Here is a 21,400-nt window from a genome sequence, read left to right on the forward strand (position 1 = left end):
AAGCACACATGCTGAATCTCTACAGATGCTGTACCTAGAGAACGTGTACTGAATAAATGACTAGCTAGAAGCTAGCTGTGTTCATAATAAGAATGTCTAGTTATTAATGAACATAACATGGTACCAGGATTGGTGAAGATCTGCTGAAAATTGTGAAAAGCGACATGGAGAATTTGAGGCCACCGGAGTTTTTGAATCTCATGGGAAATGTCGACTACAATTGGCGGACTTTCAAACAACAATTCAAAATCTACATTGCTGCCATCGGATTCGGTACGAAGCCAGATGCAAGAAAAATAGCGTTGCTGCTCATGGTTGCAGGCCCACAGGCGATAGAGGTATTTAATACATTTGTATTTAATCCAGAGGACAACAGAGAAAATTTAGACGATGTGCTAAAGAAATTTGATACACATTGTTCTCCCAAAAAGAATGAAACCTATGAAAGATACGTGTTCCGTTCGAGGACACAGCGGCAAAATGAGACTTTTGATAGCTTTGTGACTGATCTGAAACTGAAAGCACAGACATGTAATTTCTCTGAGCTGAAAGCATCCATGATTCGTGACCAAATTGTGTTTGGTATTCATGATAAAAAGGTCACGGAACGTCTGTTGAGAGAAACCGAACTGACATTGGAAAATGCTGTGAAAATATGCCAAGCCAGTGAGCTAGCTCGACAGCACGCGAAGACTTTCAGTGAAATCAATAATGATGCAATTGTAGTAAGTGCTGCTGTCGGTGCTGTGTCCTACAAGGGGAAGAAACATGGGCAGAACAGAAATGAAAAGCAATCGGAGGAAGGAAATTTTAATTGTAAACGCTGTGGTTACAAACACCAGTTAAGACAATGCCCAGCGTTTGGAAAAATGTGCACAAAATGTCATGGAAAGAATCACTTTGCCAAACAATGCTTTTCAAAAGTAACAACAAAGAAAGGGCAACAAGTCAATATGATTGAGGACACTGATTTAAGTGAGACATTTTTTGTACGAATGGTGTCATGTGACAATGTCAAAAATGATACAGAAAATGTGCAGCCCTCAGATATGGACAATGCTGAACATAACGTCAATGCAGTAAAAGAGGACAAATGGATGATCCCACTGCAGGTAAATGGAGCATTAGATACATTGAAACTAGACACTGGGGCAAAAGCAAACTCAGTATGAGTGACATTAAAAATATGAAAGAAAAGCCCAAAATACAAAAAAAGTCAGTACTACTGAAGAACTATAATGGACAGAAAATAGATAGCTTAGGTGTATACAGACTTAAAGTGACAGTCAAAGACAAAGTGCATCATCTCATGTTTTCTGTTGTGGCTGAAGGACTTGATTCACTACTGGATGACAAAGCTTGTGAGGACTTAGAACTGGTCAAGAGAGTATACCGTATAAACTGTGCCATAAACAGACCAGATGACTCAATGGATTCTGTAGTAAATAATTTCCAGGATGTGTTCAAAGGATTTGGAGTTCTACCATTCACTTACAAGATCCAGCTAAAGGAGGATGCTCAGCCAGTGGTACATGCTCCACGAAGAGTTCCAGCACCCCTGCGTGACCGGCTCAAGAATGAACTGGACAGAATGACCACACTAGGAGTCATCAGGAAAGTCGAAGAGCCAACAGACTGGGTTAACTCCATGGAATGTGTAAAGAAAAAGAACAATGATCTAAGAATATGCATGGATCCAAAGGACTTAAATGCAAACATAAAACGTGAACACTACCAGATTCCCAAGCGAGAAGAAATCACCAGTGAAATGTCAGGTGCCAGATACTTTACAAAGCTCGATGCCTCACAAGGATTTTGGCAACTAAAACTGGATGAAGAGAGCACCAAATACTGTACCTTCAACACACCATTTGGCAGGTATTGTTTCCTCAGAATGCCTTTCGGGATAATATCTGCATCTGAAATCTTTCATAGAGCGATGGAACACATAATTGAAGGTCTGGAAGGAGTTCGGGTCTATGTTGATGACATCATCATCTGGGGCTCCACATTGAAAGAACACAATGAGAGACTGACTAAAGTGCTACAGAGCATACGCCAGAATGGACTGAAGCTCAACAAAGCCAAGTGTCAGTTTGGCGTCCAGGAAATCACTTTCCTAGGAGATAATCTATCTGGTAAAGGAATAGAGCCAGATATGGAAAAAATAAATGCCATACTCAAAATGCCACGACCCACTGACAAAAAAGGAGTACTACGCATCATGGGGATGATAAACTTCATTGGAAAGTTCATTCCTAATTTGTCAGCCAAGACAACCTGTCTGCGAGACCTGCTACATAAAACAAATGAGTTCGCATGGACAGAAAGACATGAACAAGGGTGGATGAACCTCAAAACAGTGCTGACAACCACACCTGTACTCACTTTCTTTGACCCGACAAAGAGAATCAAAGTGTCAATGGATGCATCAAAGGATGGCCTAGGCATGGTCTTGCTACAAGCAGAGGGTGAAGATTGGAAGCCTGTTGCCTATGCCTCCAGGTCTATGACTGATACTGAGTGTCGATACGCCCAGATTGAAAAGGAATGTCTAGGCTTGGTAGTTGGACTAGAAAAGTTTCATGGCTACATATATGGACTTCCCACCTTCACAGTTGAGACAGACCACAGCCCACTGGTTGCCATCATAAAAAAAAATCTGAATGAGATGTCTCCAAGGAGTCAACGACTCATGATGAAGCTGCAAAGATATGACTTTGAACTGATCTGCACACCAGGCAAATACATAGTGTTAGCAGATGCACTATCCTGAGCACCCACAATGAGTCAAGTGAGCTCTACTGAAGAAGACGTGCATGTTCATGTGAGTATGGTCACTGCTGCGCTGCCTGTGTCAGACACAAAATCAAAGCAAATAGCAGAAGAAACAGTAAATGATACAGTATTACAAACAGTAATAGAGAACATTCATCATGGTTGGCCAAAAGGTTTCTGTCCAAAATATTTTCACATAAGGTCAGAATTGAGTGTCGCAAGTGGACTATTACTAAAACAGAACAGAATAGTCATTCCACAGGCTCTACGTCAAGACATGCTCAAAAGGATTCATGAGGGACACCTTGGAATTGAAAAATGCAAAAGGAGAGCAAGAGACACTGTTTATTGGCCTGGCATAAATAAGGACATTGAGAACATGATAGGCAAATGTGAGACATGTCAGAAACACCGAAACAAACAAACAAAGGAACCAATGATAGTAGCTGACTTACCAACAGCACCATGGCAAAGGGTTGGTATGGACCTCTTTCATTTAAATGGTAAAGAATATCTAATAGTGATTGACTACTATTCTAACTATCCTGAGATGGCGCTGCTCTCAAGCACATCAGAAAGCAGTGTCATAATGCATGTGAAATCCATCTTCGCCAGACATGGAATTCCCAGGATTGCCGTTAGCGACAATGGTCCGTGCTTCAACTGCAAGGAGTGGCAACAGTTTGCAGCGCAGTATGACTTTCAGCACATCACATCCAGTCCTTTGTATGCTCAGTCGAATGGTATGGCAGAGAAAGGTGTTCAAGTTCTCAAGCAGCTACTGAAGAAAGCGACAGAAAGCAAGTCTGATCCTTATCTCGCCCTGCTGAGCTACCGAGCCTCACCTTTAGACTGGTTCTTCACCTGCTGAACTACTAATGGGTCACAAGTTGCACACCACGCTACCCTGCTGTGCAAAAGAACAGCAAGGTAAGGAACTGAGACAGAGACTTCAACTGTTAAAGCTGAAACAGAAATCATACTATGACAAGTCATCCAAAACTCTAAAACCATTGACAAGGGATGATGTTGTCAGGATTGAGGATCCAGATGCATGGAACAGGAAAGCTACAGTTCTTGAGGAAGTACGACCAAGGTCATACACTGTTAGAACTGAGGAAGGACAGATTCTCAGGAGGAACCGCCGTTCCCTCCTGAAAACACAAGAAACTATCCAAGAGCAGATTGATGACAATGCCGCAACTGAATCTTGTCACTCACCACCAGAACAATCTCATGAAAACACATCAGACTTACCTGTGTTGAGAAGATCCACACGTGAAGTAAAAAAGCCTGATAGACTTAATCTTTGAGTACAAAGAAAACTACTTTGAAAATGTGTTGACTGTTGTGAAAATGTTTATGTTTATAGAGCACTAGCAAAAGTGTTACTGATATCTTCTTTATTGTGTTTCTTGAAAGTTGATTGATATTGATTTTGTTTAACCTCAAAGAAAGGGGGATGTAATGATCAATAACATGTCATTCTAGAATAGTACACTCGGTGGAGCTGTAGAGCTGTATAGAGCTGTATATTTAGTTGTATGTGTTTAAGACTACACTACCCACAATGCACTAAGCTACCCAGAAGGCAGTAGTCATGATTGCAGCCTGCACACAGAAGCACACATGCTGAATCTCTACAGATGCTGTACCTAGAGAACGTGTACTGAATAAATGACTAGCTAGAAGCTAGCTGTGTTCATAATAAGAATGTCTAGTTATTAATGAACATAACAACCACCACAATGACTAAACCATTCCTGTCACAGACACCCATTGCTCGAAGTTAATAATGTCTTACCATTTCAAGGCCACTTTCCAGGTAGCAGGCAAAAATGGACAAGACCAGAAAGTGGTGCAAAGAAATAAATTTATGTGGCTCATAACTTCAACAGAAACTTAACCCTCTAACATTTTATAACACACCCACATGCATCCCCTTGTGCATCTAGAATTGTGTCCTTTTTCTTTTTCTCTACTACTTCTATGACGTGGTTTCAGCAGCGGCAGGCTGCTCACTTCCCTGCTCTGACTGCTTAGAAACTTTTGGCGGACATCCTCTGGGTTTTGGAGCCTGTGAGGGCCCCGCCGAAGGCTGCTCCTCCTGCACCTGTACAGGGGCAGACTTGGCCATTGGGATACGAGGCAGCATGTGGGGCTCTGACTGAGGTGGGGGTGGGAGGCAACGGGGGAGAAGTGGGAGTGCTTTGAACAGAGCCCCCATTTCCATGTCCCCTCTCACCATCATTCCTCTCATGGCCCACCCTCACTTCCCTGCTAGTGAGGAGCTGGAGAGCACTTTGCTGCACATCAGTGGGGTGATGAATGGCCAACTCTAGGTTTGTATCCATCCTAGATATGGCTGCAATCAGAGTCTGCAAGCTGTTGTTCACAGAAAGCATGCACTTGTTCGACTGGTGCATTTGATGCTCCGTGCAGGTGGCCACCCTTTCCATGGACAAACACATCATAGCCATGGCCTGCGACATCATGCTGCTCATATTGGAGATAGACTCCTCCATTCTCCCTACAATTGAGCACATCATGGCTAGAAAAGCTGCCAGAGCCTCCCACATTTTTTGCTGCTCCTCAAGAATCATCCTCTTTATCGACGGCCCCCCGAGGTTCATCATTTACTTCCAGCTGAGCAGAGCTTGGAGTGTCCTGCATCCTCCAACGAGGACTCTCCACTGCTATCCCTGTCTCCACCATCTGCTCTTGCTCACATGTGTTCTGTGAGACACCAGGTGACACACTACTCTCTCTCTCACTGGACCCACCGACGTGTGAGTATCTGCGCTAGTGCTGGGTGTGCATGGGTCGTGTGATGGTGTACCCTCAGAGACCACAGCCTCCTCTGAGGAGTCGTCTTCCTCCTCTGGCTGGACAGTGGGTGGGGTCCACTTGATGGGCCTGTGGGAGAGTAAAGACATGAATTAGAACTGTTATTATAAGAATGTTTTAAGTGACTATTATGCACATAATCATATTTCACTGGCTGCTGATATCAAGTCACCATGAGTGACTGTTGTATGCCATGTGGCTGTATGATATTTAATTCTGTCACCAGGTTGCTGGGAGGTCTCCCTCTCTCCACCTCCCACCACCAGCAGCTCTGCAACTCCACTGATCTCCAGCGCCTCCTCCTCTGCTGCAAGTGTAAGATTCGCAAAATTTCTACATTTCCCCAAAGGGTATTAATAAGAAAAGGGACCCATCGTGGACATTTTAATGAAAAAGGGTACCCAAGATGGCGTCCGCGCCTCGTGGCAGAAAGCCTGTGAGGTTTTTAAAACTTGGACTCTGCGGCACAGGCAGCTCGTGGAGAAACCGAAACCAAAGCTGCAGTTTCTGTGAGGAGAGACTTTGCATTTTGAAAACCAGACAGGACTTTGAATTATGTATTAGACCAAATCGGAGACAGATCAAAACCCAGTTAGGCCTATAGTTAAGGCCATCAAGCAGTTTGCATAAATAATTGGGAACAGCTTAAGGAAGCCATCGAGGCTGGACAGGCCCATTAAGATGTATTAACAACAAAACAAGTCAGTTATCAGGCCAGTAGATGCGATTACCGGCCATCTAAAAACAGTTAGAGTAGATTGCTACCATTATTTAAAATAGCCCACCAAGATTGGGACAAAGAACTAACCTGATTTGGCGTGCAGATAAGGGCCATCCGAAGGAATATAATTGTAGGCCCACCGGCAACCTTCGCGCTCTGTTCTCAGCCTTTGCTCCGGCTCCGGCCCCTCACCCTACTGCTGCTGCTACTGCTCTTCCCCCATCCCGCGCTTACCGCCCGGCCACTGCCCGTGCCTTCCCCACTCCATCAGGGACGCCCGGCATTGCGCCAGGCGGGCACGGACAAACCAGGCCAGGCGAGGCGGGACGCAACGAGGCGAGGTGGTGAAGAAGACAAATGGAAAGACGATTGAAGAAAAGCTTCGAATAATCGGGCCTTCAGTCCAGCTGACCTGCGACTATCTTCATGCAAACTCCAACTGCCGGCCGAGGAAGAGGAACCATCATCCCTGCGAGGTAAAGTACCCAAGCAGAGACTTTAACTGTGGGGTACTTGTACCTGGACAACGCCCTTGCAGCACCCCGAGGCCACGTGATGACGGCAGGCTCCAGAGAGCACAAAGAGCGAACCCCAAACCCCACCGCTGTTTTGAATTCAGCAGATTTTGGATTGGTGAGCATGAATTCTGACCCCTCATAGCTTAACCTAGTTAGGTATAGGGGGTGGGATAAGGATAAGGGGATTGTTAAGATAGTTTGTTTTCCCTCGATGTCCGTGTGTTCCCCATTCCCTATATAAGTATAGTTATTTTGTATTTTGCCTGTAAAAGTTTATACTGGTAACTTTTCATAAGATTGTGTTAATTTCTTCTTCAATAAAAATCTTGGTTTTGCTTACATCCAACCACCTGTCTACTCGAGTCCTTTCTGTGTCGCTGCCTTGTACCTAAGTCCGGTGTCTAGAACCCAGGGGCATGGGAGTGATTCGAACCGCTCATAAACAGTCAGAGGCATAACTGACTGGGCGTACGCGCCACCCCACACCACCCCCTACACATTCAATGGTGTTGTTACTGGAGGACTGCCTCCGGTTCTCTGCCTCTCCCGGGTGTTCTGGGCTCTCTTCTCCTGCAAGGAGGGAAACAAGAGACCTTTGAGTGAGAGTGATGGAATGAGTGTAAGAGATGGATGGGCAACATCTGTAGAGGGTGACTATGAGGGAGTGGCGTGACATTGCCGAATGGCCTCCTTTTGTGGTGTTAATTTCTATGATTCTATGATTGCATTAAGATGAGGGTGAGTGTCAGTGGTGCATAGTCAGATGGGGATGTGAGTAAGTGCTTAGACAGAGAGGGATGGGTGGACATACAAGGTAGGTTGGTGCGAGGAGTGATGTGCAGGAGTAGGCTTTGGAAGGCAGAGTGAGGGGGTTAGGATGTCACGCACATCAGGGTGTAGGGTAATGTGGTATTGCGCTCACCTTTCCTGACCTCATGAGGTCATTAAAGTGCTTCCTGCATTGTATCCACGACCTGGGAACCACACTCCTGCTGCTCACTTGTTCCGTGATCACCAGCCATGCCCTTTGTCTCGGCAGCTGGCCTCTTCCTCCTGGACTCCCTGGAGCAGGATTTTCAGGGAGAGATCACTAAATCTGGGGGCAGCTTTTTGGCGCTGAGCCTGCATTTTGCTTATCAATCTGTATAAATTTATATATCAACAAGGAACTTATTCTTTAACCAATGCACTCTCTCCCACAACAACTTTTCCTGCACCTCCACCAACCTTCAACTGTTATTTGTGCATTACTTCTTTAAATAGCTGAGTGGAAGTCGAGTCATCATGATGTCATCAGACCTGCTTCAGTTAATTGGCCGGGAAATCCGGAAGTCTGATTCAATTGCAGTGGCTTCATTAAAAAGCCACTGCAAGACGTGCCGCTTCAACGTCCATGTTCCCACCACGATCCAAGCCCCCCCCTCCCCCGCACCCATTCCGATGGCAAAGTAAAAATTCACCCCTGGTTACTGTCACTGCCGCACTCCTGGCTGGTTGAGCACTCTGTCATGGTATATCTGCTCCTTCAAATTGCAACATGTTAAGATTACTTTTCTGTTTGTATGCCAATGTGTCAGCTTGGCTTGGTGGTAGCATGCTTGTCACTGAGTCAGAAGGTTGTGGGTTCAAGCTCCATTCTACAACTTGAACAGATAATCTTGGATAACACTTCAATGCAGCACTGAGGAAGTGCTACAGTGTTGTAAGTGTGATCTTTTGGATGAGCTGTTCAACCAAGATGCCATGAAGATTTGAAGAAGAGCAGGAGAGGTGCCCAAACCAACATTTATTCCTGAAACAACGCCAGAACAAAGGAACTGATCATTTATCTCATTTGCTATTTGTCAGATCTGGCTATGCAAATTGGCTGCTCCAATCGCCTGCATAACAACAATGACTACACTTTTCAAAATTGTTGCCAGTTTATCCTTGGCCCCCTCCTATTTCTCATCTACGTGTTGCCCCTTGGTGACATCATCCGAAAACACAGCGTCAGTTTCCACATGTACGCTGACGACACCCAGCTTCACCTCACTACTTCTTCTCTCGACCGCTCCACGGTCTCTAAATTGTCAGACTGCTTGTCCGACATCCATTACTGGATGAGCAGAAATTTTCTCGAATTAAATATTGGGGAAGACCGAAGCCATTGTTTTCGGTCCCCGCCACAAACTCCGTTCCCTCGCCACTGACTCCATCCCTCTCCCTAACATTTGTCTGAGGCTAAACCACACTGTTCGCAATCTTGGTGTCATATTTGACCCTGAAATGAGCTTCCAACCACGTATCTACAGCATAACAAAGACCGCCTATTTCCACCTCCATAACATCGCCCATCTCCGCCCTTGCCCCCAGCTCATCTGCTGCTGAAACCCTCATCCATGCCTTTGTTACCTCTAAACTTGACTATTCCAACACACTCCTGGCTGGCCTCCCACATTCTACCCTACGTAAACTTGAGGTCATCCAAAATTCAGCTGCCTGTGTCCTAACTCGAACCAAGTCCCGTTCGCCCATCTCCCCTGTGCTCGCTGACCTACATTGGCTCCCGGTTAAGCAACGCCTCGATTTCAAAATTCTCATCCTTGTTTTCAAATCCCTCCATGGCCTCATCCCTTCATATCTCTCCAATCTCCTTCAGCCCCACAACCCCCCGAGATATCTGCGCTCCTCTAATTCTGCCCTCTTGAGAATCCCTGATTATAATTGCTCAACCATTGGTGGCCATGCCTTCTGTTGCCTAGGCCCTAAGCTCTGGAATTCCCTGCCTAAACCGCTCCACCTCGCTACCTCTCTTTCCTCTTTTAAGACGCTCCTTAAAACCTACCTCTTTGACCAAGCTTTTGGTCACCTGCCCTAATTTCTCCTTAGTTGGATCGTGTCAAATTTTTTGTCTTATAATACTCCTGTGCAGCGCCTTGGGACGTTTACTACGTTAAAGGTGCTATATAAATACAAGATGTTGTTGTTGTTGTTTAGGGTAACTATTCCAGCCCTTCACCGGGTGGCATAGAAACCTACTGCTTTGAACCCTATAGCTGTGGTCAAAAGTGATTAAATGGCGGTGAAGTCCTGAGGATATGAAAGGTACTCTAAATTTAAGTATTTTCTTTCTATAATATAAGGGAACAGACCTGAACTGTAGAGGGCTCAGAAATGTCAGGCCTTTAACTTTCTTGGTGGACTTGACACCCTTGATATTCTTGCAAATAAGAGCATGGACGGTGTTGTGTATGTACCTTTAAGAGAATAACTGGTCTCAGACTGCAGTACCGGCAGTGACCACCCCTGTATAAAAGGCGCTAGTGAGCCTCTGTTGTTTTCAGTTTCACTATTGACTTCCATCAGTAAAGACGTGTTTTGTTCAACTCCTGCTGTCCGTGTCTCAATCATTCACGGACGTAGTACTGGCGACGAGGATGGGGTACGAACCTACCTACAGTCTGCACCACCTCCTGGGATCCATTCCTACAGCGAAGTGAGCAGAGGTCGAGGCCAGAAAGAAAAGGAATCGATAGAGAAATCGAAGAGATGACCAAGAGCTGTGTAGGATGCCAGAAGGTCCAAAATGCCCCACCACAAGCTCCTCTGCATCCATGGGAGTGGCCCTCATCTCCATGGCAAAGGGTACACATTGATTTTGCTGGTCCCTTCATGGACTCGATGTTTTTAATTGCGGTGGATGCACATTCAAAGTGGCCAGAGGTAATAAAAATGTCCTCAACCACCACGGAAAAAACTATCACAGTTTTACGAACCATATTCGCCAGGAATGGGCTGCCTGAACAGATTTGCTCTGACAATGGACCACAGTTTGTGTCTGAAGAGTTCCGGAGGTTCTTAAAGAACAATGGTGTTAAGCATTACACATCTGCCCCATATCATCCAGCCACTAATGGATTGGCCGAGAGGTTTGCCCAAAAATTCAAGAAAGCTATCAAGGCAACGTGTAATGAAGATATACCCCTACAACACAAGGTGGACAACTTCTTGTTTGCCTACCGGAATGCGACACATGCGGTTACCAACCAAACTCCAGCCATGATGTTCTTCAATCGAAGACTACGATGCCGCTTGGATTTGGTTAAGCCAAACGTCCGAAGAGATGTGGAGAACCGGCAGTTTCAGAATATGAATGAAAGGCCGACCAGGAGTTTTAAGATAGGTCAACCAGTTTTGGCCCGGGACTACCGCACAGAGAAATGGCAGCCAGGAACGATTTGTACACGACAAGGACCTCTCATGTATACCGTGGACGTTGGGGAGAGCATTGTAAGACGCCATCCTGACCAGATTCTAGAGTCACTGGAAAACGTCAACTCCACACCACGATCTGATACACCTGATAATGAAATCGACGTTCCAATTGCAGCTACCGCAGAACCGGTAATATTGGAAGCAGATGAACCAAACAACGACATTGATCCTGACTCAACATTGCCAGAAGAACCTGATACCCCAAAGAGGCGTTATCCAGACAGAATCAGGAAGCCTCCTCAAAGACTGAACTTATAATTGCTTAAACTTAACCAATGTATCTAGCAACCGTAATTGTGATTGTAATTAGTTATCATTTAGTTGTTAAATGAATGTTATGTACTGTTCATCTAAAAGGGGAGGAATTGTTGTGTATGTACCTTTAAGAGAATAACTGGTCTCAGACTGCAGTACCGGCAGTGACCACCCCTGTATAAAAGGCGCTAGTGAGCCTCTGTTGTTTTCAGTTTCACTATTGACTTCCATCAGTAAAGACGTGTTTTGTTCAACTCCTGCTGTCCGTGTCTCAATCATTCACGGACGTAATAGATGGAATAGAGGAAGGTAAATCTAAAGGCCTTCATAAAGCTGAGGAGGCTAGTATCATCTTATTGGGCCATATTTTCCGATCGGAGGCTTCCTGCGTGCGGAGGCCTCTGATCTGGAAAAAATCTACGGACTTACCTGAGGGCTCCCGAGGTCCGGACACTTCCGTTCCTGGGCCTCTCCAACTCCAAATGTGCAGGGCCCATGTATCCCAGAGGCGCATGCGGTTTGCCAGCATCCCTGGGATCACGTGGGCCATGGGGAGCCAACAGAAGAAGGGAATCTCCCTTCATACTTTTGACAGATAGACCTGTCAAAAGTATGAATGGAGATCACCCCAAAAACACGGCAAAACATTAAAAAAAAAATTTTAATCACATTTTTAAAATTAGTTGAAATTATAATAAATATTTTAAACAAAAATTTTATTTTTTGAAAAAAATAGTTAAGTTTTTTACGGGGCTAAAAATAAACTTACCTTTTTTAAAGTATTTTTAAATGATAAATGAGTGAAAAATTTTTTTTTTTTACTTTTTTCAAATCTTATGCTGGTAAAAGCAGGCCTTACGCGTAAGATTTCTAAGAGTTTCTGCGGGCAGAGGTTCTCTAGAAAGCGGAACTATCCGCCCGCAGAGGCCCTTCTCCAGGGCAGGCATCCGATCTGTCAAGAGCATTCTTGACAGATCGGAAATGCCGGCTTTCAGCACATTCCTGAAACCGGCATTTCCGATGTCCCTATGGGTGTGTACACGTAGGGATCGGAATATATGCGGCCCATTATGGCTTGTCCTCTCTTCCCATGTGTAGGCATTGGAGGGGGCTTTAAGGCAGCAGGTTAAATGTCACTCTCTAGGGAGACAGTGGTATCTCTGCCCACTCCTTGCAGCCCACTGGTGCTGGGGATGGGCTCAAAGGAACAGACGCCAGGGTGTTCTACAGGATGTAGAAAACCTCCTGCAATGTGCTGCAGATACGAATAGAGGACTCCTCTCATCTCAATTAAGTAATTTGTCCATCATCTCAACCAAATGTGTGGAAATTGTCTCCACATCTTACATGTGTGATCGATGCTCCGTATTCAACTTTCGGATGAGATGTTAAACTCTCTCAGGTGGATGTAAAAGACCCATGCACTATTTCGAGGGAGAGCAGGGGAGTTACTCCCGGTGTCCTGGCCAATATTTATCCCTCAATCAACATCACAAAAACAGATTATCTGGTCATTATCACATTGCTGTTTGTGGGAGCTTGCTGTGTGTAAATTGTCTGCCACAACAACAGTGCTCCCTCTAATGCCTACACATGGGAAGGGAGACAACAGTACAACAGTGACTACACTTCAAAAGTGTTGTGAAAGGCGCTATATAAATGCAAGTCTTTTTTTCTTTTATTCATAGCTCTTTCAAAGACTGGACCTCTGGCCCTGAGGCTTCTCAGCCGAGGGTAGTTGTTTCTCCACCCTCCATGGAAGAATGACACTATCTCTCTCTCCCACTCCACCTCCTCATTCTGGCTAGTTCTCAGTATTTCACCATTCTGACTTAATAGCTACATCCCCCTCAATGAGTGTCTCTGTGCTGGTGTTTGCGCAAGTAAGATGCCATGACACAGTTGATGAGGAAGTGGGAGCAGTTCAAACTGTAGTTCTGACAGCTAATTCCCCAATAGAAGTGCTTGTAATCATCATGGCTGGCTTCTACCTGCAAGCTGCCCCTATGATTTGAAGCAGAGAAGAGCTTGGCAGTTCCTGTTGAAGAAATAGTTGCTGAGTAGTAGAGCATTGCAATACTTTGAGAAAGAACATACAGCTCAGCCTACCTATGATAAGCATATCTCACCTTTTACCAACCTTCAGTTGCTACCTCATCTGAAACCTTGCCCTCTCCCACAGGTTCTCTTACTTGCCCATCCATGATTTGCATTCCCCCACACTTCATGTATGGTCAAGGTTTTCAGATGTTTCGCTCCAGTTGTATTTCTTTGGTGCTGGCTATAGGTTATCTTTTCCATTGGAGGGAGCAAAGACAATTAAATACATGTGAGTGGCATAGACACTTTCCTCTAGACAATAAAGGCATCAAGGGGTATGGGGAGAGAGCGGGAATATGGTATTGAGATAGAGGATCAGCCATGATCATATTGAATGGTGGCGCAGGCTCGAAGGGCCAAATGGCCTACTCCTGCTCCTATTTTTCTATGAGACTGCATGCTTCCCACGATGATGAGACATGGAGGTGCATTGTTCCTTAAATCAATTCTCCTTGAAGACTAGACTTAACCCTTGGGGCAGGCAATGGGAATTGTCAGAGGAAAGAAGCTGCTTGAGTGTTTGCGGATGTTGTCCTTTACAGAAGTGAGTTCCCCATATATGCAAATGCTGAGAGAGAAAGAATATGAGCAGTAAGGAGGGTATAAGCAAGTGTGCCAAGACTTACCTTAGCTACCTTTGTGAGGTCATTGAACATCTGGCACTACATAGAAACATAGAAACTAGGAGCAGGAGTAGGCCATTCGGCCCTTCGAGCCTGCTCCGCCATTCAACGAGATCATGGCTGATCATCCAAACCCTAGCACCCGGTCCCTACACTGACAGCCATCCCACCCAAGCCCTATCCCCGTAACCCCGTAACCCCACGTATTTAATCCCCCCTAACACTAAGGGCCAATTTTTATCATGGCCAATCAACCTAACCCGCAACTCTTTGGACTGTGGGAGGAAACCGGAGCACCCGGAGGAAACCCACGCAAACACGGGGAGAATGTGCAAACTCCACACAGACAGTCACCCGAGGCCGATTTGAACCCGGGTCCCTGGCGCTGTGAGGCAACAGTGCTAACCACTATGCCACCGTGCTACACTGCAGATCTTGGAATGGAGTAGGTCGCACTGATTTCCTCTGTCACCTCACTCCATACAACCTGCACTACCCTCTTATGGGTCTATTTACCCTCAGTGCCCAGCAAGCTTGCGCTTCTAGCCCTGACTTCTAGCTAAAGGGCCACCACGGATCTGTCGTAGAATCTGGGAGCCCTTCCAGTTGCTGCTGTTTGAGCTATTCTTGTAGAAAAGTAATGCTGCCCTTTAACTAACTGCAGCCCTTTAAAAACTCCACTAGAACTGTATTTCCCTCTCTCTTAGCGGTGGTAAACTTATCAGGAGCAATATTACTGATTGAAACCTACCATGCAGAGCCAATGAGGGCCATGTGAAAGGAAACTGCAGCAAGGCCCCAAACAACAGGAGCTGTCGAAGGTCTTTAAATGTTACTTTAAAATGTTTCACCCTCAGTTGTCCTGCTCTCTCTCCCCGTGGCCTCTCCTTTAGCTATCTCTTTAAGTGTTCACCCTGCTGATAAGCCTGACCATGACCCTGGCCCAACTCCTGGTACAGCCTCCTGCTGTTCACCACCACTGCCGTTGATCAAAACCTCAATGTGGCTGGTATTTAATACATTTACAGTTACTCCATGGGGAGCACAAATCAATGGAAGATCACCGAAGAGTCTGATAACTTTCCATAGATCTTTATTTCCTTCAAATCCTTTAATGTTAAATAGATATGTCTCTATTTCCCTAAAATAAGGTAGAGACAAAAAGTAAAACTATTTTTCAACTTCCCTCCAAATTATTCAAAAGTGTTTACTGAGAACAAAATCTTAATTTACATCTTAGCATATTATTGATTTAAATTACAAATTTTACATGCCTTCTCTTCACTTAATATCACAATAATTTAAACTCAAGGGGGGGGAAATTCAGTTGGTTAGCACCTCCAGTTAGTGCCTGGTGGGGGCGCTAACAGGGTGCTGATGCAGTAGTGCTGGGGTGAGTCGAATCCAGCGACACACGCCAAATCCGACCCCCCTATAGCGCCGCCACTATGAGTTACTGCCGGGACCTCAGTGTCAGTTAGATCGTGATGTCAGTGAGCGTGCAACGCTCACTGGGCACCCAATCTGCAAAATTCATTGTTGCCCCCTACCTTAGCACCTCGCCCCGACAGTGATAGGGAGAGGAGGCATCAAGCAGGTGGATGCAGGCTCTAGGGGCGCTACTTAAAGGGATCATATGAGTAATGAGTCGCAGCTGTCATGTTAGTGCTGTTTCATTGCTTCCTTGTCAGTTTGCAACAGTTTAATTCAGTCATTTAAAAGTTGTTTAGTATCAGGAGTGTTGCAGCTACTAACAGTTAGTTACATTTATTCTCACAACATATCAAACTGCTACACTTGATTACATTAATGGGGGCTGTACTGACAGTCAACCTCGCCCTCCAGGATCTACGGTGGAGGGAGCAGAGGCAGCGAGAAAGATTGGAACATGTGGCCAGAGAGAGGAGAAGGCCTTACCCTCCGAGGGTATTCCGAGAGCACTTCTCCTACCTCCAATTAAGTGAGGAGCAGTGTATTAGAAGGCTCCGCTTCACCAAGGAGGTGGTCACAGAACTCTGCTACCTCCTGCAACCAGACCTCGAGCCTCAGATCAGGGTGACCAGGGCTCTCTCAGTGGCAGTCAAGGTCACCGTCGGTCGCCCTCAATTTCTTTGCCAGTGGATCCTTCCAGTCTGCAACAGGAGATATAGCTAACATCTCACAGTTCGCTGCATCCAGGAGGTCACAGAGGCTCTCTACAGTATCAGAAGGGACTACATTTCCTTCCCCATCACCAGAGAGAAGCAGGACGAATGTGCATGTGGCTTTGCCAGGATAGTGAGCTTCGCCATGGTGCAGGGCGCCATTGACTGCACCCATGTGGCTTTGCGGACACCGCATAACAATCCTGAGATCTTCCGTAACCGCAAAAGCTCCCACTCACTTAATGTGCAATTGGTGTGTGACCACAGACAGCAAATCCTCAGTGTGAATGCCTGCTATCCTGGCCGTAACCACGATGCCTTCATCCTGCACTCTTCCAGCCACCACGTCAAGCTTGCTGCTGGCTGGTCGGAGACAAGGGCAATCCGCTCTCCACCTGGCTCATGACTCCCCTCCGCAACCCCAACACTCCTGCCCAACACTCATATAATGAGAGCCATGCCGCCACCAGGAACATCATTGAGCAGACCATCGGGGTGCTCAAGCAACGGTTCCGCTGCCTTGACCGCTCGGGAGGAGCCCTTCAGTATTCGGCTGAGCGGGTGTCCCGTTCCGTTGTGGTCTGCTGCATGCTCCACAACTTGGCCATCACGAGGGCCCATCCATTGCCACCAGGGATTGCAGGACCACCTCAGGAGGAGGAAAAGGAAGATGAGGAGGAACAGCAGCGAGGGAGGATCAGGAGCGAGGGAGGAGGCAGCCACTCAATCGGCCTTCCAGAAGGGCGGTTCGTGCCCGCCTCATCAGACTGTGGTTCCAATAAATTAAACCCCAGATCCCCGTTGCTCATCACATCACCATCATTCCATCCCTGTCGCAGGCCTTATCACAGCACAAAGCTGAAATAATCAAACTAAATTAATAAATTTATCAATAATCAGTGAACACATATTTACAGCAACATTATCACCTATTCACCCTTGTGCAATCCCTTAATGACTCTCGTTACTGTGCCTTTGCCTACTCTCATGTTGGCCCAGTGGCTGCAGCACGGCTGCTAGAAGGCTGCTGAGTGTCCGTGCGGGAGACTTCAGATGGCCTTGCAGGACGCCCTCGACCAGCTCTGGGCCTGGAAGGCTCGGCTGTGGACTGCACCACCTCATCATGGGCGGCAGCAGTCTGGGCTAGCTGGATGACAGGCAGCGACAAGGACAATGGCAGAGTGGCAGTGGTGGGAGCAGTAATGCTGTCATCCTGAGAGAGGACAGCAGCTTCCTGCTCCACTACCCACTGCAACTCCCCCAGGACAGCACCTCAGCATCCCTAGCAATCTGTTGCAGCACAGATTGCTGGCCTGCTGCGACACCATGAAGGCCCCGGTCGGCAGCCGTACACCCAGCCACGATGGCAGCAGTCAGAGCTTGCGTGGCATCAAGCTGAGACTGCATGAGAGCAGTCTGAGATTGGATGCCACCAAGCATAGACTGCATTACAGCACTAAGACGTTGCATCGCTTCCGCCTGTGCTGCAATGGAAGCTGCCAGATCGCCCATCATAAGCGGCATCAGGTTTGGGTCGCCCTGGTCTCTCTGGGAGTCTACCATCCTTTGCAGACTAGAAATGATGGGCTCCATGGTGTGCGCAGAGCTCTGTGCAATGTTGGAGGTGGACTCCTCCATGCTCCTTACCATTGCCAAGAGGCTCTCGAGCACCCTTGCCGTTGCACCCATCATCTCCGTGTGCATGCCCATCACCCTTCTTCTAAAGGCCTCCCCATTGAGGTCCTCATCTGAGTCCTGTGCAGCAGAACTCACGCGCGAACTCGCCCTCCGGGGAGCTGGCTCCCGAGCCACCCTTGGCCTTGCTGCAGCCTGCTCATCCCCGGTGCCTCACCCTGTGCAGATGCCGCTACTATACTAGCCTCTAAAGAACGCATAATGGCAGTATCTGAGCTGGTGCCTACGGGTGAGACATGCAGTAACGCGGTGTCTTCTTCCTCCTCCTCTTCTCCCTCCTCCTCTTCTCCTGCCTCGCTCTCAACGGTACCCTCAGGGACAGGCTGCTCAGGTGCTTGCTCATTATCTGAAAGCATAAAGGCACAAAATTTGGGTTAAAGTGAGGTGAGGGGGCAGGAAGGGAGCAACAGCATGATTAGCTGGGAAGTGAAAAACGCTTGTGGGGTGAGGGGGAAGTGGGATGTGAGAAGAAGGAGTAGGGATGAACATACCGTTGTTGTCCCCAAAGGGGGTCAATGTCGCCGGTGGCCATGGCACCCACCACCTAGTGCCCAATAATCTGCAGCACTGTATTCTCCAGCACAGACAGTGGTTGGGTGTTGGCTTGACCCCTGCCTGTGCACTCCTGCGCCCTCCTGTTGTGAGCCACCTTGGTCTGCAAGAGAAAGGAAAGTGTGTGAGTGAGTGTGGAGCAATGTGTCTGGGTGATGTGCCTGCCATAGTTGAATAGCTGTGATTGTGTGCAAGGTGTGAGATGTGGGTGTGAGTGTTGGTAGGTAGAGATTGTTGGTGGGTGAGTGCTGGGGGTGTGGTGCTTTGGGCAGTGTGTGCAGACTGAGGTTCAGATGGTGGTATGTAGCATTTGTTGAAGCTTTGACTCACCCTGACCACCCAAGTGAGGTCGTTAAATTTCTTCCTGCACTGTGTGTGGGTCCTGGGAATCACAGTGCTGCCCGAGACTTGCTGGGCTACCTCCGGAAGACTTGTGGCGAGGGCCTCCTGCCACCAATCGGGTAGAGCACCGCCCTCCGTCTTTCCACTGCAAACACCAACGCTTCCAATGCATGGTCGCAGAATCTGCAGACTATCTCCCTGGGGCATGGATCTGCCATCATTGCAGCTTCTTGAGTCATCCGGCTCCTTAACCTTGACCTGCTGCTGCCGGCTGAGACAACTGCACAGCCAGCAATGATGAGAATGAGGTTCTGCAGCAACAATGAACCTCACACACAGAATCACACAGAAACCCCACAATGCAGATAGAGGCCATTTCGGCCCATCGAGCCTGCACCGACACATATCCCACCCGATCCCCGTAACCCCTACATCAACACATATCCCACCCTATCCCCGTAACCCCACGTATTTAATCCCCCTAACACTAAGGGTCAATTTATCATAGCCAATCAACCTAACCCGCACATCTTTGGACTGTGGGAGGAAACCGGAGCACCCGGAGGAAACCCACGCAAACACGGGGAGAATGTGCAAACTCCACACAGACAGTCACCCAAGGCCGGATTCGAACCCAGGTCCCTGGCGTTGTGAGGCAACAGTGCTAACCACTATGCCACCGTGCTGCCCTAAAAGACCTCTATTAGGTCACCCCTCTTTTTTTCAAAAGAGAGACCCAGCCTGTTCATCCTTTCCTGATATGTATACCCTTGCATTTCTGGAAAGAGCCTGTGGTAATGATGACTTGTGATTAGACTGCACCTGATGTTGGTCAGCGCTTCAAGTTTAAAGCCACTGAGCTAGGTCATTAGTGCTTGATTTAGCGCGCCAATCCTTTCTTTGTGCAATGAGACTGAATTTTATGTGCAGTCTGAAGCATTAGCGCCTGCCGCTAATTCTCAAACTTTTCAAAAGTTACCGACCTTCCTGGGCTATAATGAATTTCTCCCCCAAGGTATTTTTTGAAAATAAGCATAGGCCTTGATAGTAACCCCCATAACGGGTGGGAGGGGGTCGTGGAAGTTAAAAATCTTTAAAAGGGGAGCGCGTCCCCAACGCGGCATGTATGTGCCTGCCACCATTTTCACGGTTTCGTGGCATGCAAGTGTCCCACCTTGGAGATGCGGGACACTTCAATAACATATTTAAATCAGGCTCCCACACGACAATTGCGAGCCTGATTTAAATTTAAAAGTTGCCGCGCATGTTTCCCAGGGGTAAGGAAACGCAGCAGTAAAAGGAAGGCGAGAACTGCACGCTCAAGAAGGTAAGTGCCTTTACAGCACTACTTGTGGACAGGAGAAGCAAGAGTGCATCCTCGGCCCCTCAAGGAAGCCTTTGGCCTTCTCTCTGCTAATCACAGTCTCTCTCTCTCCCCTGCCGTGATCGCAGACATCCCCTCCCCCAAGCCCCGACCTCTGGCCGTCCCCCCACCCAATTGCTAGGGATCATCCCCAAGGGTCTCCAGCTGTGACTACCTACCGCTGATTTTCCTGCCTGGCAGCTGGCCACCCTGTCAATTTGGCTGGGTGCTGGGCGGGAAACGGAAGAAAAAATTATATTTAGGCAGGACCTCCGCATCCCCGGCCTTGATGTGTTCCCGGCCATTTGCACCCTCCCCCTGCACACTCACTGCCTCCCAATAAATATCGGGGCCTGTGACTTTAAAATGGGGACTGAATTACATCTGCACACCCTGATCTAATTATCTCCCTCTAACTGTTCTTCACCTGAAAACTATATTTGGTCTGATCTTGACGTCCTTGGGGTAATTTTCAACTTACTGCTGGTTTCGTAAAACTGGCGTTGCGGCTCTGGCATCAGTTATAGAAACCGCCAATTCAATGCTACACTCAGGCTCCAATCTGGCTTTGGATGATCCAAATTCATTTCAATTAGGATGCATGCAGAAAGAGGGGATTTTTCATCCCATCAGTCTGAGCTACATTCAAACCTAGTTTGCAGAGATCAAAGGATAGTGTTCTATTGCAGTGCACCTTTCAGTGCTTCTGACTCAATTTTTAGAAAATCTAAATAGTTCTTGTTACCTGCATGGTGCTTTTCCTTTCTTTTTCCTGAAAGATTCATGCACAGTAGAAAATTATTAAAGAACCAGAGGGAAAACTTAAGTATGACAAAACTCTTTTGGCTAGATGCAGAAACACTCTTTAAACAGAATACAATCTATGTCAAAAATACAAAAAACAGAGGAAAACAATAGTACTTGAGACGATTGTAGTTTAGCAGAGCCACAGAACCCTTTTTATCAGATGACAAAGTTATCAAGTAACTGCCTAACAACTGTAAATAAATAAGACACATCACAATGGCACATTCCACTCCCAGAACTCTGCAATCACAACAATCCTAGTTTCAATTTATACTCATTCAGGGACGTCACAATATATTGTGGTGACAGTGTTACAACTATTATGACAAAACAATCCCTCTGATGAATAATTATCTGACAGAAATCACCAAACCAGCAGCAGATGCCATCTTATAGAT

General features: G+C 46.9%; 1 protein-coding gene across 2 annotated transcripts in view; it reads right to left on the minus strand.

Annotated features, from left to right (window-relative positions):
• LOC147123288 (phosducin-like protein 2) overlaps positions 1-21,196 on the minus strand; it is an 84,112-nt gene extending 62,916 nt beyond the window's left edge. For both annotated transcript variants that reach the window (XM_086004274.1, XM_086004270.1), the window contains exons 1-2: positions 21,117-21,196; positions 20,941-20,967 (exon numbers count right to left, since the gene is read on the minus strand). In XM_086004274.1, the coding sequence (XP_085860400.1) occupies positions 20,941-20,946 (6 nt within the window). In that variant the 5' untranslated portion in view covers positions 20,947-20,967; positions 21,117-21,196. The remainder of the gene's footprint in view (positions 1-20,940; positions 20,968-21,116) is intronic.
• Between the last annotated feature and the right edge of the window lie 204 nt (positions 21,197-21,400).

This window comes from Somniosus microcephalus, chromosome 2 (genome assembly GCF_052327205.1).
Source record: "Somniosus microcephalus isolate GS21.2 chromosome 2, FLI_Smic_1.0, whole genome shotgun sequence".
NCBI lineage: Eukaryota > Metazoa > Chordata > Chondrichthyes > Squaliformes > Somniosidae > Somniosus > Somniosus microcephalus.